At 37.7% G+C, this 19,711-nt stretch overlaps 1 protein-coding gene across 7 annotated transcripts in view; it reads right to left on the bottom strand.

Annotated features, from left to right (window-relative positions):
• The window catches only part of LOC131592199 (SRSF protein kinase 2), a 129,679-nt gene that overhangs the window by 12,699 nt on the left and 97,269 nt on the right, over positions 1-19,711 (bottom strand). For all 7 annotated transcript variants that reach the window (XR_009280534.1, XM_058863547.1, XM_058863548.1 and 4 more), the window contains 7 exons: positions 17,896-18,002; positions 15,411-15,576; positions 13,343-13,368; positions 11,631-11,877; positions 10,179-10,667; positions 6,261-6,361; positions 6,060-6,167 (listed from right to left, as the gene is read on the bottom strand). Coding sequence is in view for 6 of the 7 variants with exons in the window: in XM_058863547.1 (XP_058719530.1) it covers positions 6,060-6,167; positions 6,261-6,361; positions 10,179-10,667; positions 11,631-11,877; positions 13,343-13,368; positions 15,411-15,576; positions 17,896-18,002 (1,244 nt within the window). In the remaining variant the exon portion in view is untranslated. The remainder of the gene's footprint in view (positions 1-6,059; positions 6,168-6,260; positions 6,362-10,178; positions 10,668-11,630; positions 11,878-13,342; positions 13,369-15,410; positions 15,577-17,895; positions 18,003-19,711) is intronic.

Genomic DNA, 19,711 nt, shown 5'->3' on the forward strand with positions numbered 1-19,711 from the left:
TTATTATATGGAGATAAAAAATTAGATACAGCACCCTCAACATATGGCACAGAAGCCCAAGGCAACAATCCATCCTTACTGACTGTTCTGGCAATTTCTACTTACCACTTTCCTAAGGTTCTCATAGAAAACCAGTCTAGACTGCTTTTCTCCATCTGCAGATGGTGAACCTTTCATATAAATGGTTACACTGCTGTTTTACAGGCTCTGAAGAAGCTCTATTTCTTTCCTGCCACAGGATTGTATGCGAACCTACCACAGTACAGAACTGGTGGCATCACTATATAATGGACCCATATCTAACCACACAATTGGAAATAGCTACATTTTCACTGTGTGACAGCTGTGTACTCAATCTGGTGATTGAAAAATGGATGCATGCCTAGGGAAAGCTGTCTGGGAGAGGACTGGAAGAACAATTCACTTGGACTGCATCAGCCTCCCTGAATTGAAGCCCCAGCTGAAAAAGAACAACAAGCTATAGGCCAGAATTATTATTTTGACAGATGAGATGCAGCTCTTGGCCAAAGCTTCTCTGCCTCAGCTGAAACGAAGAGATGTGAATGAGAAGACTGTAACTGCTTTAAAAATAGACCTGGTTTTAAGAACCCCATTCCACAGGTCAGTGGGAGCATGGAAAGATCAGAAAGCTTTTTGAGATGCACACACCAGCTGACAGTTTGTTCTCCCATGGACATCTCCCTCTGCAGAGCCAGGCAATGGGAAGAGTATAAAAGGCATTTTGCATGGTTAGTGCTTGGTAAGAAAGGCCCAATATACAAAACAGAGACTTGAATAGGATGCTTGGAAAGGAAACAGGGTTCTTTTATTTGCTGTACTCCGATCTTGGAATCATGCACATACTGAGTGGTTGCTTTGGAAGTCAGCTCCTCTGGGAAATCATTTTCTTTAGAGTGTTTCAGGTTGTCCACCCACCACCTTCAAAAAGGGTGTACAGCGAGTAATAACAGCATTCTGTACTGTATCTGCCTACTGAAAAATATGTGCATAGCAACTTCAGCTTTTCCTCCCCTCAAAACCACATTTTTGATTTTCCATTTTTCCTCAAAATACTGCTTCTGTGCAGACTGAGGCTTCTCATCACACCTTTGGTATGTGCCACTCACACATACTAACATGATGATACTCATGATCCCATGGAGACATGATCATTTTTTCCCTGCTTACAACAGTTGAAGGGCAGTTAAGGATAGTTATCTCTCACTCCACTTTGAATGATGTTAGAGAGTATCATTCAAAGAAGTAAATTGGGGGCACAAGCCTGCAACTTGCCTACAACATGTAGGTTTAATTTTAACATCATAACTTACGATATTCTGTTCATTCTTCATTCTGTTCCTCTGAGTTCTCTCACATGAACAGAAATACCCATGAATAATCCCCACTGCTGTAAACTTGCTTGCCTTGTAGTAGCATGTCCCTTGTTTTGAAAGCTCTTTGCCTGTTCTCTTTCCTCCACACCTTTTTCCTAGTCTGTGTTCTCTTTGGGTAGATAAAATACCAAGTACAATTTTCACCTTCTCTGACTTCCTGCTGATCTACAGCTGTCATCTGTTTGCTAGGTCTTATTACAAAGACGAGATATTGCAGGAATCACAACTCTCCACAAAAGACACCTCAGAAAAGTGTTAAAAACTTAAAAAGACTTGTTCATGTCCCAGCCTGTGACACAGTCGCTTCCTCCCTGCAGCTCAAACCAAAGGTAATGAACAGAAGTCAGACGATGAGATTCATCACTTTAGGTGCTTTTCCTGTCTCCAATCCAAGGAGACTGGAACAAGGAAAAGCAGTGGAATCATGGTTCTTGCAGTCATTTCCAGAAGCAATACAAAGGGATGCTGTCTGCCAGTACTAATTCCCTTATCTTGCCAGGATTTCTTGGCAGCAGCAGTGGAGTGCTGTGTTCCATGTTTTCTGGGATTTAGGAAATGCTAAATCACCCAGTGTCTGTTCTGTTCTAAAGAAAGCAACCCGCTCAATACTGTTAATGTGGAAATTCAAACCAATACAACTAAATCATCAAGAGTGTTTTCAATCCTGTCAAAGGTACTGCTGGCTCACAATCTATTCTCTTTTTAGGGTGAAAATGAGAGATGCACCTCCCTGTTGGCAGAATTAAATTAGGGCTTAGTACAGGAAGGGAACATCTTCTAGAATTTAGTAAATTGTGGAGAGATTCTCAGTGTCTAGCTTTCCATGAGAGCACCTGAGTATTCCACTTAAACAGGCTACACTGTAAAAACAAAAATGGCACTGTACAATTTCCCTAACCAAACTTATGCATGTCCAGCAAATGACAGCAATAATCATTCCAACTAAGATCACCAAAGTCTAGAGAAAAAGATGTAAGTTACACTTTGTGGAATTCTTTGCCAAGCCCTGAACAAGCACGAAACTCCACCATGGTCTGGAAAAGCCCACTGACATCTAACCTCTTTCACAGCACTTCATGCATGCACTGATTATAAGCTTTCAAAAATATGCATCATTCTCTTTTCTTCCCTTCCTTTATTTGTTTTTTGTTAGAGAACTCTGCAACTCAGATCCCCTGAGCAGAGGACTAGTACTGGTCTGAGGATATTCACATTCATCCTTTAAACCTGATTCAAAGAAGTTTGGGGCACAAGAACTGGGCCACGCCAAACTATCTAAAATTAGAAGATGCAGCTCACAGGCTGCTAGCTTGCAATGGTACTTATTTACTGACATAACACCAAAGAAACAGCACTGCAAGGTTAGCAGCACTGAATTACTTTGCCCTCTTTTGCTGTTTGGGTAGAGCCCTTACATGGCTCTGATTACATACTCCCAGCACCAGTAATCCTGATCAGAAACTGGTTAGTCCTATACTAAAGTCAGTGCAAATAAAACTGGACTACTCCTTCCTGGAAGCTGAATCAAAACCATCAAGTTCCTGGCTAGACAAAGCCATCCCAAACTAAGGTAAGGAATGCTCTCCACTCAGACACAACGTACCATGTCCCAGAAAATTCATAAGGGGATATTCTGAAAGTTGCTGTGCACACAGGAACACAGATGCTTGGCATGCTCAGGGCCTGTTTAAAAACCTCATCTTCTTCCTTATTATTAAAGACTGTCTAAAATGGACAGGCAAATGGTATGATGGAAAAAGACATTCTGCTGCTGCTGAGAGAAAACACAACTTCCTGTCCTTAACACACTTTAGATCATAAATACAAGCCTATACAAGAACCAGTAGCTGGGCTGCTCATGGTCAGTGCTACCCTCAGTGAGCCAGAGTAATTCGTTAGCAAGCAAAAGGTAGTAAAAACCCTAGGCTCAAAGGGAGATCTACAAAGCACAAGACCAAGTCATACCAAGCATTCTGAGTCATCCTCCATATAATCCAGGACAAATAAAAAGATTGGCATATTTTATATACACATAAATCTCTGACACAGAAGCCCTGTAGACACTAAGTTCCAAGAAATGCCTTTTCTGTTGCAGTTTTTTAAATGGAGATGTGAGGTAGAATATCAGAGCAGTGGGTACAAAATACATGGAAAAAAATCTTCTATTTTGCAAGCTAAGCAGTGTTCATGTGTGCTTGGTGCTGTCACACAAAGTAAAGGATGGATGGATGGAAAGTTGCCAAGGAAAGAGTAATGGAAGTACTGCTGGACCACTCATTTTGCACAGTACTGGCTTCTAAAAATGTCCTTAATGACTCAGGACCTGTACAAGCAAAGTTGCCTCTGCTCTCCTTTGGGAGTCCTGGACATCAAGGCTAACAGTGAGCTGTATTTTGGCTGAAAATAAACACCACCTGCTCCAGTGGACAATCCCTTTGAAAACACAATAAACATGGAACAGAGTGAATTAAATATGAAACAAGAGCAAGATAACCTAGGAGGGCACTTTCTGAACCAAATCTAGGTACAACAAGGAAACCAAATTTGAGAAAGCAAGTTGGGCTGTAGAGGCATTACAACACTTTGGCACTTCACAGCTCTTGACTTCCTTAGGGATTTGAGAGGTTCACATCATAATTTCCAAAGACAGCCTAAGTAAGTTATTTGGGAGTTTGCAGTTCCACCTCAAGAATGCCTTCCTGGCCATTAATCTCTGTTACAAGTCCTCTGCAGAAAGAGATATCAAGGTCTTCAAGGCAATCGTACCTCAGAGTCTTGAAGATATGTTTTCCATCTTGTACAGGATCAGCATCCCCAGTGGCCTGACCAATTTGATCAGGCAGACAGCAATGCAAACAGATTATGGGGGTTTTCAAATGGTTAATTTTTTTTCTATGAGCCTGAATGGCTGCTCTCTATTTTTTACATAACTGTACCATGATGACAACTGAATTCAACAACTGTATGTCAGTGCTGTAATATTATAAAATTTCTACCACAGTTCTTAAGGGCAGAAACCTAAAGACTGTGACAGAAGACAGAATTACAGCACCTCTGCCTCAAATGCTTTACTATCTGCAAGGCTTATGTAACAAAAAAGCAGAAAAACATTTTCCTTATTAAAATACTGAAATTTTATACATAATTGTGACTCTGAGTTAAGATACCTCCAGTGGCACTGATGCTTTAGGCTTTTTTCTTTCTCTGAGTTTGAAGAAAGCAGTAACACATAACATGGACGAGAAGTTGTAATAGGCTGGGCGACCCCAAGTATTGCAAGAATATTATATTCCTTAGGTGTGATACTGCTATTTAGTACCCCACTACCTTATAACACAGTTCTAGATATACTTCAGCTTGCTTTATGTGCCTTTTTAAGATTAAGAGACTTGCAAGATTAAAAGACTATATGAGACTATAAAATTAGCAGCAATAGGTACAACTTAAGGATGAATGCAGGATGTCTAATAAAAGGTTATCAAGTTCAGCTGAGGTTTACAAAATAGTAGGAAACAGAATAAAGTCTCTATAATGATTCTGTAGTTAGTTAAGAGAAGAATAATTAAAAGAATTAAAGAACAAACTGGAATATTTTACATGCTTTGTTTTCCATATAATAGAAAAATTCTCCATTTTGTCCCAAAGAGTAAATTTGGAAATGGATGGGTTTTCTGTGTACTAAAGGAACAGGTAGTATTAAGCCCCAGAGAAAAATATACTTTAATTTCACTTATGGGTTAGTTACTTCGAACACATGGCCTGCTGAACTTACAATATCTGTAGGATTTTATGTTCCTTTCAATCCTCCTCCTCCTCCTCCTCTCCCTCCGAGCTGTGTAATTCTTCTTATCACCCACGCCTGCAAACTGTGTCTAGTATTTGAGTCTTCTCCTCCTCCTCACACACTTATTCTTATCAGACATGTATTTGTAAAGTATAAAGATTTGATTAAGTTTTTGCTTTTAAAATAGGCAAAGGTATTTCTAAATTTGTTTTTTGGAAATACATACTATCTTAATGAGAAGATGCATGCAGCTTCATCCTCAAAGAGATATTAGTGTTTCAGAAAGCTGCATGATTGAGTCTTCACTTTTTCTGTTCTCTAAAGACTCTTAAAAAGTGCAGTTTCAGTTCTGTGTTAAAACTAATTCTAGAGAATATTACCGCATATTTCACACCAATAAAATGAATTCCTTCTCCTGAAAGTTTAGAACCAAGCTTAATCTGATCCGTGTTTGCACTGCATTTGGCACCATTTTAAAGTATTTCATTGCTTTGCTACTTTACACAAGAAAAAGGAATGCAATCGCAGGTAACAGTAGCACAGATTCTAATAGTGGAATGAAAAAAGCAGTTGTACTTTTTCAGTTACATTTTGTCATTCAAAATACACACATATTTTCTCTCTGAACTTTCATATTTCTGAGCACAAGTTTAAAATGCATCACATGAAAATTAGATGTGATCTCCCAAATATTTCCACTTGATTAAGGCTAGAGAAATTGAAAGAAAGGGAAGAAATCATCAGCAGCTATGTAATGTAACAACATTTACGATAATGTATTTGTGTCAAAATGTCAAAACCATCCCCATCAGGTTTCCTCACTAAATAAACAACTGTTTTTAGGAGCTTTACTCTTAAAATGCACATTTCATTGTTCTTACCATACATGCTGTACTCCAGATATCAGCAGGTGTACTGTAACCTGCTCCTATTAAAACCTCTATGGATCTGTACTGTCTTGTCTGGATGTCTTCTGTGAAGTGTTTATGCTAAAATAGAAAGAACCACATTAATGGAAATAAAGGACTATAAAAAGACCTGTTCTAAATAGTGAACAGCTGAAATGATGTAGTTACACTTACCACCCAGCAGGCATTCCCCAGGTCAGCAATTTTAACTCTAATTTTATCTGCATTTCTTGGGTCCAGTGGATTCACCAATAAGTCAGCAGCACGAGTTTTTGCTAATGCAAGGAAAATGTAAGGAAAATGCAGAATAGTTAGTATGTTAAGCCTACTATTCATTATCTCTAAGCAGTTTTGCCTTGACACTTCGTTCAGAATTGTCATACACTGAAGACATCAAAATAATTTGCTGAATGTTACAAGAAATTAATGCAACATAAATAGGATTTCTTAGCCCGATTTCTAAATATCCTTATACATGTCAAGTGTAAATTTTTTGCGTTCTTTAGCTGCCAAATGACTATTACTACAATATCCAGAGGAACTTCTAAGCAAAATCAATGTATATGTTTCCCAGAACAGATTCAGACAGAAAACGTTAAAACTCAGACTCCAAGAACTCATCCACTACACACATGAAAGATATGTTCTTGGAACAGTTTGGTTAAGAAAATAAATCCTGCACTTCCATGCCTGGCTACAGTAAATAAAATCTGGCTGGATTTTCCCCTTTTTTTTGTTGTTTTTTTTTATTTTGTTTCTTTTGGTTTTTTTGGGGGTGGAGGGGTTGTAAACCTATCCCAAGGGGTAAAACACTCACCAAAACCTGGCCACTTTGAGAGCCTAGGGGGCTGTCATCCTTCTCACAATAATTCAGCATTTAAAGTTCTCTGAAGGTCCTACTTGCATCAATTATGATCCAGACTAAGAAGGAAGAACTTTAATCTGCTTAATTCTGCAATCTTTAGAGGCTCTTGGGACACAGGAACCTTAACAAAGACCAGCAGAGGTTCTGCTTTTCTCTGCTTTGACATTCCACCTGCTAGTTCCTAAACTGCCCTGGAAAGAAAGCAGATGACTTGAAGGCACAAGAGAGAACCAGGTATCACAAATCACAGGGAAGCACAGGACTGGTCTCTCTTTCCTTGTCCCAGAGCTACAAGGTGTAACTTGGAAATTGAAGGTAACATAAGAAAGAGGCACAAGATCCAAAAAGCACTTTTGACTGCAATGATCTGATAAACTGGTGAAATACTTGGAAGAGGAAAATACACCAGACATGGGACAAGGACAGAAAATACTGGATGTCTAATGGTGAATCAGGAGTGACTGAAATCAGATGGAGATTTTCAACTGCTGGCACAGGAAGCCTGAATGGGTCATAAGAGCACCGAGTATTAGCCAACCAGAAAAGAAAGCGGCAGGGTGCACCAGAGGAGAGAAGGAATGAAGTAAACAGCAAAAGGCAGAGGGGGCAGCGACCTCAACAAAAAGCCCTCTAAAATAGCTGGAATGGAGTCCAAGATTCACTTTTATAAAAAGCACCAGCATAAGGATAGAAGTAAGACACTCTTAATATTAGAGTCCTCCTTTAAAAATATGCTGCACAGTACAGTGTAATTTTTTTAAGGACCTCAGTTCAGCAGTCTTTGAAAAAAAAAGAAAAATAAAAAGACAATGCTAGAGAAATCCTTCCCACATGTCTTGCCGAAGGACTGCAGTAAATAAAGTGGAATGAAGTGTGGGGAAAGCCTCATGACTAAGACATCTGAATATGGCATTAGGCAACAGCTTTCTTCAACCTTTTCCTAAGAGACCTGAGCAGGTAATAGGGAATTGCCTACACTTCTTTGTTTTCCTAAAAGCTTATGATGCTTAAATCCTGTCTCTTCTGAAAGATGAATTCTTGTATTCTGTCTTTGACAAACACAGATCATTCACAATTGAAAGTGAAGTCAGAACAAGTGTATTTTCTAGAAAGTACTCACAAAAAAGCACCCAAATAAGCTTAACCTGTTCACAAAATTATTGAACACTTCTGTGTCCTAGTTCTATAAAAACTAAGAAATATAACCTTAATTCTCACAGTCTCAGCATGACAATGTACTCGGCAAACATTCAAACACTGGAAAGAGGAGGAGGAGAGTCGTGAGGAAATTACAGATCCATCTTCAGGGCATTTGGTCATGCAGTGAAAACTTGAAAAAAATAAAAACTGCTCATCCACTGAACACAAACTGTACACCGAATAAGGCAAGTATCCCAAAAAATAAGACAATACCATGACACTTAACAATACATAGCAATGCCTAGAGAAAGAGGAATAAATAAAAGTCTACTTCAGTACAAGAAAAGGACTATAAAGATATGGTGAAAAATTATGTAGCTCCATTTAAAAATACTAAATAGCCTCTAAATCCTGCTTCTTTCTAAATACCTTCTCTGTTTTATTACTGTTATACTCAATGTTATTGTTGATGCCATTAATATCTGTAACATTCAGCTTTTCCTCTTTTTTCAAAAAAAGTAAACTACCACTGAATTTAATGTCTGTCTTCCTTCTTTGCAAGAAATGTGTGTGAACTGATGGGATAACATCAAGAAGGAATAAATAAGTTTGTTTCTCCAGCTATGGACGTAAGCTGTTTGCATGAGGACAAAAGTGGCTTTAATCTCTGAAGACATGAGGTTTTTACACAGCACCCCAGGAAAACAGCAGTGGAGTTCTTCTGCCTATATACAGCTGGCAGAACAAAAGAAGAAACTACCAGGCATGTAGGAACCTCCTCTATATTGTTTCAGAGACTTCAGAGTGTAAGGAGATGGACTAGAAGGTTTATTTGCCTGGATCTTCCAGAAATGCAGTTCTACTGAGCTGTATTTTATTTCATATTTTTTACCTTACCTGTCAGACCCTGTAATAAACTGTGTGAATTGCTCTTCTAAAGTCTTAAACCAAGAATTACACTCAGACTGCATATTTCAATGCAGCTCTATTTAAATTTAGTAACCTCATCTGTGACAGATCATCACTGATGGCAAGCTTGGTGATGTTCTCCCTAAGCTCCCATTTTCTTCTATCCACTTACAGATTTAGTCTCTTAGTATTTTCTTTACTGAAGTTGAAACCCATGTATTTATCATTTAACCACCGGCACTATAAGTAAGATCTATGTGTAATATCCTGAAGCTATTTAATTCAATGGCAAAAATCCATTCTTTCTTTTTGCATTTTTTCTCTTTACAACACCACCAAGATTTCATCTTCCATGTCTTCAAATGGATTTACAGACAAACAGGCTTTCCAGGCAAAAGTTCTGGATTGATGGCCAGAATTTAAATGTTCAAAACCATGCTGAATATAGAAATGCCATCATGAGTTGAGGGTTGGCAATATGCCCTGTTGAGTATTAATAAAAGGTTAAGACAGCAACTGTTTGATACAGAAAGAACAATTAATGAATGAAAACACAGCATATAACAGAATTTTTAATATTTGAAGAATATATGAGAAAAGATGTGACAAGAAGTAACAGATAGAAGCTGCAGCCAGATAAGTTCAAACTTGCTACAATTTTTCTAAAACAATTTAAAGTGCCAAGCAGTGGAACACACTTCAATCACACTAGATTATAATTTCATTTGTCCATTTAAGAAAAGGTAATTTTCTCTTTGAAAAATACATTTCAAGCTAACAATAAAGGTTACTGGGCTTAAAAGATGGTATATTACTGACTTGTTATCAAAGGACGTCAGGTTACACCATCTCATGCTCATCTTCTACCTTTAAACTACAGGAATGATGCTTATTTGCAACTACAGATTTCCTTTTCTCTTTCACATGTAAACGAACTTGTCAATGCAAATATTTATTCTATGATAATTTATTTATCTAATAGCCCTTAAAAGCAAGTTCTAGAGTGGAAAATAATCCACAAACCACAGTTCTGCCAGAAAAATAATCTCATTTATTTAAACAATCTTTTCTTAACCTAACCACTGCCTCTGTACTGTATTCCATTTACCTGCCCCTCTTTTATTTAATACAATACACACCCATGCTACCAGATAAAAGTCATTAAGAAGAACACTTACTTTTTGGCAAATCCCCAGTGCTGGAAGCTGAAACCGTTCTGCTCCTGTCATGAGATGGGCTGCTCTCCTCTCTTTCAGTTACAGTTGATCCTTCAGAAACTGCAGAACCACAAGCTACAGACTCTAGAGCCCCAGAGAACACTGACGCTGAAAATTCAGAGAACTGGGACTCTGAAATTTTATGACGTCCATTTGGCAATTCACCATTAAACTGTTCATAGGAGCTGCTGTAAGAGTAATCACTTTTTGCATTTGGATCATCAAGATTATACTCCTCTGGATTTGGACATTCTTCCTCTTCCTCATCTTCATCTTCAATCTGCTGTTCCAATAGGAAAGGGCCGTTCACAATATGGCCATTTGTTTTGGGGGATTCTATCCACTTAGGGTCTGTAGAGTCAGTGTTGACAAGTTCCTGCTCAACATCATCATCTTTTTCAGTGTTTTCCTTCTCTGTGTCTTCTTTTTCATCCTGATCTTCTGCTTCACCTGAAAAATTTCAGCAAGCAACATATTACATCATACATCAATAAACCAGACTAAAATTAGGCATTCATCATTTTTAACTCTTCAGTAACTACCTGACTTCTGACACTACCTAACAAGGAAATACTGAATATCACTGAAATATGCAAACCTTAAAATCTAAACTAAAGGCAAAAGAAAGGACTAGTAAGGCTGTTGGAAAAACAAACAATGGGAAGTGGTTCAGGAGGGAACAACCCAGAAGAGAATAATGTTATGAAGGGAAGATGAATGAGGCCTTGAAAGCAAGCTTTTAAAAATCTGTAATTCCATCTGTGTCAACAGGGAGTCATCATAGAAGAAGGAAAATTCTCCGTAAGAGTAGAACAAAAACAAACCAAACTGAACTACAGTCTCAGCAGTTACATCTTTATCAGGACTGAAGAGCCGACAAGAAAATCAGGGAAGCCAGAATGGAGCTGAACCATAATGATTATGGTCCAAGACACCAGGGCTGAACAGGAGTTTTAACAAGACATATCAAAAATTTTAGTGAAGTTGTTGCAATCATTGTTACCTGATAGATCATTAAAACAAATACCGTAAGAAGAAAAGGCGAAAACAATGATGACTCCAACTACTACAATAATACAGAAAAATGTATCTTATTGTTCTTCTGCTTCACCAGGATACTCAGTTATTCCACTTAATGTGGCATGGTGACTGTTCTGTTGAATTTTCTATGTGCTTTTTTGAGTTGTTTATAGCTATAGACTGCTATTGATGGTTTTCTTCACTTCTGCAGTAGGTCTGATTTTTCTTTGCCTTTTTAGGTTTTGTAGTTAAAATTTTAGCTACAGGAGAAAATTAACTTAATGATCTAGGATAGTTTGGAGATTTTGTTCACTGCACCAGATGCAACACTGCACTGTTACTTTCCCCTCTGAAACAGTAAACTCAGGATCAATAAAAACAAGCAATACTAACCATCATCATTTCCAGGTTCTTCATCTACTACCTCTTCTATATCAGCTGTTTTTAGTTTCACCTCTGGGTGGTACTCATCTTCTTGTTCATTTGATGGTACAGCTGAGGTTACATTTTCTTCTATTTTTTTCCTTTCAGCTTCCCGCTCTAGTTCTTCTATTTCCTGCAGGCGTTTTTCTAGCAGCTCAGCTTGCCTCTTCTGTTTTTTCTTCATTTTTTTCTTTTTGTTTTTGGATATTTTTCCAACCTGAAATATTAATACCAAAGAAAGAAAAAGAAGTAATTAATTATTTTCAAGGTATCTCACATCAAACTCATTTACAGTTTGATTACCATTTTTTTGAAAATACTAGATGGTAACTAATTTAGTAATTATATTGCTTTTTCCAGTTTACTTCAGATCAAAAATGATATAGGATTATATGAGGCAACAATCCACCAAAATTTTACACAGTTAATCATATTTTTACATAGTCTTTATTAGATACAAGAGCAAAATACATTTATACATCTAAGATGCCATAATAAAATCCCTATGATTCTATAATCTTGAGTAAACACAATAATCTTAAACTTCAATCCAGATTAACATATGATACTGCATGTGGAAAATAACCAGGTATCATATTAGTTGTTTGCATATAAATTTAATACCTGATTTCTCCCTTTGTGTAATGCAGGTAATAACCAGCAAAAGTATTCTGAGGAAAAGGACATGAGAAAACTAGAGACTGAAAACAGCGAATTTCAAATAAAACCTGTGTTGTTCTATTTTCTTGTAAAAGAAAAGCATTTTTATTACTCCCTTCTTGCCCAAAACATATGAATTACAAACAGAAGATGACCATTATGAAGTTTCTCATTTTATATAGCATAAGGATAGAAAAACTCAGGTACAACAACAAGGAAATGAGAAATGAACATACCAGAGCTTGGACTGAAATACTTCCTTCCATTTTAACTGAATTGTGGCTTCTATTTTTACTATTTGGTAAATGAGATCTATCCAATTTTCATTCATTGTTTAAATATCACAGTAAGAAATCCTCATAATATAATCAAAAAATAAAGTACAAGGAACAGAGAGAAACATTTCCTCAAAGGTTTATCTGTTAATCCTGTTATTTTCATAAAAATCCATGTGATAGTCTAAACAAGATATTACATTTCACAATCCTAATCATTTTCATCCATGTTGTATAAACCACTGAAATTATATATGTTCTGTACACACAGAAAGCAGGTATGACCACAGATATTTCTGAACAGCTGTACTACCACTGGTTATTTGCTATATGCATATGGCAAAGAGATCTTTCAAACCTCATAAAATTGCCTCAACTTTCAGGCCTTGATGATTAAGGCCTTTATGCCCCTAAGACAGCTGCAATGCACAATATTTAGTGCATTCACCCATTTTCATTAGGATTTGAACGAATGGATTATTCTTCAAGAGAAGAAAATGGCAATGCTTAACTTAGTTTGACACAGCTATAGAACTACGTGTCTGTGAGAATTTCCATCACAGAAATACTGTGCTTAAAAGTGGTACGGTCAGAGACATGAAAAGAAAAATGTTCTTTGAAAGATAAAAGCTTTATTCAAAGGAAGCTTTTAAAAAGGGTCAAGGCTACTAACAGTCTAATACATATTAATACACAGAGAAACACTGAAAATAAGGCAGTGAAATTGCATTATATAACAATACTTACAGGTTTTTGCTGTGGAGCTGTACTCACTAAAAAGACAAAAAATAAATTATAAATACAATGAAGGTTTTCTTTGTCAAAAAACAACTCTATAAAAGCAAAAACTAGTAGAAATAATTAAAAATTATTCTTAACTAAATAAGGTAGTATTACATTTACTTTGTTAGCCAGATTTTTTACTGTTTACAAGTACGTGCTGCCTGAAATCATTTGATGTCTCCATTAAAGCATCTGTGATTGAAGGGAGCTAGCAGCTATCTGTATTCACTGTGTTGTGGTTGGCAGAGTTTATGAAACTAGAAAAAAAAAGGCTGAACCATAAAGAGTGGATAGAAAACATCAAATGACTGCAGAGCTGTCACAGATTAAATGTATGTAGTCAGCTGGCAGAGCAGGTATACACTGGTTTAAATAGTTCAGGGAATATTGACAAAGGTTCAACTGTGTTGTATCCAACAGAAAAGCCAAATATTGATGCTTTTTATTCTTAAACAAGACAGTTTGATTGCTAGGGCTGGAGGCATGAAGAAGTGCTTGAGGCAAAAAACAGACCATATCACAGAAAAAGCAGCTCCAGCATGGGCCTCTCCAAAGCACCTCGAGCAGGATCCCATCAGTGACTGGGTCTGATGAGACTGCAATGCTGACTGCCACACACACAGAGCACCACAAACCACGTAAAACCTCCCCCTTGTGATCAAAACCAACAGAAATAACCAAATATGGGAGACAGAAGCAAAGTGAAAGTGAGCATGAGGAACTGAACGGGGGAGAACCTCTCACAAACCTCTCCAGATGCACAGGCCTATGGCAATTAAGGAATGCCAGATAAAATACAGGGTTGTTTTATAGGTTCAGATCCTGCTGCTAAGCTCAGGGAAAAATCTGCTTGAATACCCCTGAAATGGCAAGGTTTTTGAAAAGATTCTTAAACCTGAGCACTGCTATAAAAAAGGAAATTATACGCAACCTATTCTTGCAATGCTGTAAAGAAAACTCGTCTTCAGCTCCTGTGTGGAAAGCCATATATTTAATTACAATTTGCTAAGAACGAAATGTGATAAGAATGCCATTCCTTAGAATAATACTTATTTTAATGTCAGAAAGCAATATAAAGACAGCATGAACAAAATCAAGTTATTTCCCACACAAATAACATAAAATCTCTGTGATTACACATTATGTCAAATTCAATATAACATATTCACCATTTATACGATTTTTCATCTAAAAATATGTAACACTGTGAAATGGATTCTGACCACTGTATTTGTTCCTGATATAGAATGTGTTTTTAGCACACATCACAGACTTTAATCTGTGATATATCTTCTGACAATATTACAAAGCGAATTACTTCTCCACTGCCTGTAGCTGATGTGCTCAATTGGCAAATTAGTAGCAACCACAGTACTAAAAATATATAGTACTAAAAAGAAAATCACCAGAAAAGCCACACTTCCTCCTTGCTTGTCTTTGCTTTTTCCTGTGAACTTCTTTACCTTGGCTTTTCCTAGCTAAACATAAGGTACACTTCTTATCTAAACTCTTGGCAAGCTTAACATAAAACACTTTATATCCCTAGGAAAATGGGCTTATCACGAGTTCAGTTAGGTACATTAAATTCCATTTTTAAGAGTGAAAAACCACAAATGTGAAACTTTTCATTGTATCTTAAGAGTAAGTCACAACAGACAAAAAGGCAGATGATTTCAGAAGGATGCTGATGAACTTGTAAAAGAACTAGATATAATTTAGATAAGATTATTAATTGTTGTCAATATTAGAGAGGCAAGCCTCCAGTGTGACTAAAACCCAGGCATTAATGCTTGTGAGATGGGAGGGGAGTAAGTTTATACCAATAAATCTTTTTCTGTACTTGAGAACCCTAAAAACTTGAACCTGCAAAAAGAAATCATTACTCTGATAGTTTCCAGAGCAGGAATAAGAATTAAACAGACATGCACTTTTCACATGCAATTATTTAAAATGTGAATTTTCATTGAACAAAATACTGTTAGCAACAATATACTGATGTTTACTGCATTGCATTTCAATATCCTGTTCATACCTGCTGAGCCAGAGGGGGGAGGAGCACCAGCTTTCTGCCACTCGGTAGCTTCAGCAGCCATCCTGCGCACGTACGCATCGTCCACGCACATCAAAATGTTTTCTGGCTTTATATCCGTATGAATGATCTTGCACTTGCTGTGTAGGTAATCTAGACCCTGAAGCACCTAATTGCAAAGGGAGTTTTTAAAAACCTGCTTGAAACTGCAACTGAATTTACTAAGAAGCTCAATCTTCAGCTGCATTTTATAATAAGCCTGATTTTATCCCAATGCTCAAAAATACCCAAAAATTGGAAAAAAATACATTACCAAATAGTAGCAAAAGCACACAATTTTCCCTTGCAGCACAGAATTACAGAAGCTTATGAAGCAAAACTGTTTGATGTACAATAACACCAGTGCAATGACTGAATTCCTTCATATTCAACTTTCAGAAATCAGTTTCTAAAACATGTGTAGCACAAGCTTTGTCCAAGTAGAAAAAGAAGAAATATCTACATTATCTTTAATAAGCAGCCTGAAAGCCTTACCAAATAATGCCACTCTCACTAGTCCAAACAGCTAATTCCAGTCTCACAAAAATAAAAGCTTTTTAATCTTTCAGGACTAAACTCTTCCTTTTTTTCTCAGGTATGAAATGCTTGAATTACCCTTGTCTATATTCAAAAAGCAATTCAGGTTGGAAGACTGTGATTCAAACCTAAGTCATGCCACCTTCAAAGTTGTATCTAACCTCAGAATCAGACCAGCCTGCTCAGAGCCTTTATCCAATTCACTTCCAGCTACCTCCCAAAATGCAGAATTGGCTGGGCTGTGCACTGTTTGCTGGGTAAAAACCTGAATGGACACCTGGCACAAGAGCTTGGTGAATAATGGAGTTACATCCAGTTGGCTGCCATGACCAGTGGTGTTCTCCAGGGCTCAGTCCTGGGGCCAGTCCTGTTTAATATCTTTATCAATGACCAGGACAAGGGGATCAAGTGCACCCATGCAAAACCTGCAGATGGCATCAAGTTGGGTGGGAGAGTTGATTTGCTGGAGGGCAAGAAGGCTCTGCAGAGGGATCTGGACATGCTGGATGATGGACTGAGGCCAATTATGTGAGGTTCATCAGGCCAAGTGCTGGGTCCTGCCCTTGAGCCACAGCAACCCCAGGCAGTGCCACAGCCTGGTGACAGAGTGGCTGGAAAGCAGCCCAGCAGAAAAAGACCTGGGGTCCTGGCTGACAGTGGCTGAACATGAACCTGTGCATGCCAGGCAAATGGCATCCTGGCAGGATCAACAATAGCATGGCCAGCAGGACCAGGGCACTGATTGTCCCCCTGTACTCAGCACTGATGAGGACACAACTCAAATCCTGAGTTTAGTTTTGGGCCCTTGCTATGACAAAGACATGGAGGTGGTGGAGCATGGCCAAGGAAGGGCAACAAGAGCTGAGGAAGGGTGTGGAGTGCAAGTCTGATGCAGGGAGCTGGGGGTGTTTAGTCTGTAGAAAAAAAGGAGGCTGAGGGAGGACTTCACTCTACAACTGCCTGAAAGGAGGTTGTAGCTAGGTGGGGGTTGCTTTGTTCTCCAAGGTAACAAGTGACAGGACCAGAGCAAGTATCTTCAAGTTGCACCAAGGAAGGTTTGGATTGGATATCAGGAAAAAATTCTTCACTGAAGGGCTGATAAGGCTGCCAAGGCAACAGGCCGCCCAGAGAAATGGTGGCATCACCACCAACGGCAGTATTGGAAAGAAGTACAGATGTGGCACTTAGGGACATGGTTTAGGGGTGGACATGGCAGTGGGTTAATGATTGGAATTGATGCTCTTTCAGGTAGTTTCCATCCTGAATCACTCTATGATGTATTACATAGGTGCCCTCTCCTTGCTGAAACACCCTCTCCTTAAAATCACCTCCCAGCAACTTGATTTTCACAGATTAGCAAAATAATATATTTTTAAAGAACATATCCCAATGAAACGTTCAGCAGTTTTTCAACTTGCTAACAGTCTGACTCTACAAAAACTTAAATACAGACAGACAGCAATTTCTTTAAAGAACAGATTATTTTCATTTTTCAGAAAGATACCATTTTGTACATCACTACCATCATCATCATAATAGTATTCTTATTTTCCACAGTTATGATCATGTATTTTCCAGATTTTATTTAGAAGCATGACATGCCAAACAAAACTGAAATTTAATGTGAGTACTTAACTTCTATGAAAGACTCATTGCTTCAGCTTTTTATTCTCTGAAGCAGCTCAGGAAACTCCCTTATTGTAGGAAACCTCAATTAAAAAACACAACAAAACACCCCAAAAACCCCCATATACAGAAGTGCAAGCTACTCATTAAGATGCTCTTGCAAACTTGAGATTAAAACAAAATTATCTTAGATAGTAGTAAAAGTTCACTTCAAATATCCTTAATTCTAACCTTCAAACTGCTAACAATTGTGGAAAAACCTAATTAAAAGATTAACAAAACTTACCTGTCGAATTATGCTTTTTACACAACGGATAGGAAGGCCTTGATAATTGGACTTGATTATCCATTTTAGAAGATGATGCCCAAGCACTTCAAACACCATGCAGACATCTGTAATTTAATTAAGGATAACTTCCAAATAAACTTGTTTAGGAGATCAACACAAATGTTTGCCTGTGTTCTGGCTAAAGGAGTCATCACCCCCTTCAGAGGGAAAATGGTTCCCCCTAAAGTGAGCACGGTAAAAGCTTTGGTAGTTCATTTCAAGTATGTATAAACCCATACAGAACCAGTGTCCAACTGCAGAACAAATTAAAAGAAAAGATTTTAATTACGCAAATTTTGTCCATTACTTCTACATGCTAACAACAATATTAGGGTGAATAATTAAGTGAGTAATTGTAAAAAGTAACTAACTTATTTTTCTTTTATTTGAAACAGTTAAAAGTACTGATTTGGCCAATGATCTCTAGTTTTTAATAAATTTTACTTATATGAATAGAAGGTTTTAATAACAAAAGTGTGAAGCAACAGCGTTTTAGAAAATGAACCACAATAACCATTTTTTTATTAAGCTAAATAGAGTCATTTGACAACAAACACTAACAGTATGAAAATGGATCTCTTAAAACCTGTAGCTTTAACTATAGAGAATAATGGCAATCACTAAAGAACTTGCAAACAAAGAAATGCAGAGCTCAGAAGTAACGTGCAAAAAACACAATGCCAAAATTTTTAATTTGACACAGCATTTATTACTGGCCCCTGACAGAGGCAAACAGTCAATTATCAGGGGAGATTATTAGAAAAAAACATGATGTAGAAATTTCCTGTGATTTCTGCTTCAAGGGTTCTCTAAGTTAAGAGATTCTACACCTACATGTCTGAGTAGGTTATTTTTCTATTGAGAAAATCTTCAGATATTGAAGCTAATTTAAAGTTTTACCATCCACAACATTCTGGAAAGAAGTTACACAATTAGACTACACCAAATTAATCCTCAAACATGAGCTGGGAATGACCTTAATGTACCTAGAAATCAGGAAGGATGTCAGAATTTTGATTACATGATGCTATAACCTTGCAAAGAATAATGTAAGCAACCGAAAATTAATTGATGGATATTGCAGGAAAATCTCAATGAATTAGACTATGTCAGAAACCATTCATATAGATGACCACATCTACACTGTTAGAAATCTTACCTAACTTCTCTAAGTTTTATTAACTAGAGTCTTGGCAATGATCTCAAGGGTCACTCCCTCGTGCCAAAATGAGGCTTATCTTGTCTGTCAGTTTATCATACACATGCTTCTGAAGTACCTACCTATACACATAAAGGTAACTCAAGTTTTAACATCTGTATCCTCTATACTGAAATTACACCAACAGTAAGATGTCTCAAGACTGGTCAAAGCACACTGTGAAGAACTGCAACACAACTGTTGCCAACTGTTCATCTCATTTCATATTCCTGGATTCCTGTATTAGAGGAGACACTGAACAGTCATTCCCCACTCACATTAGCTGGGTCAGAACTCTAGTCCATTCAGAAGAGGAAACAGTCTTGGTTACTTTACCCCATAATGAACACAAGTCACTAGCAGAGCACACAGCCACCATAAAGGATGAGCAGAGCGCATGAGCTCTGCAGGGCTTATTAACTGAGCCCACGCAGTCAAGCTGCAAAGCTACAGCAACACAGATTGCAAAAAGGCAGGACACTGCAACATTCAGGAATGAAATATAGGACACCCGCCCACAGTCCTTCAGACCACTGCTGCTGCACTCTCAGATGCACATTCCTGACATTCCTTGCA

Source organism: Poecile atricapillus, chromosome W (assembly GCF_030490865.1).
Source record: "Poecile atricapillus isolate bPoeAtr1 chromosome W, bPoeAtr1.hap1, whole genome shotgun sequence".
Classification (NCBI taxonomy): Eukaryota; Metazoa; Chordata; class Aves; order Passeriformes; family Paridae; genus Poecile; species Poecile atricapillus.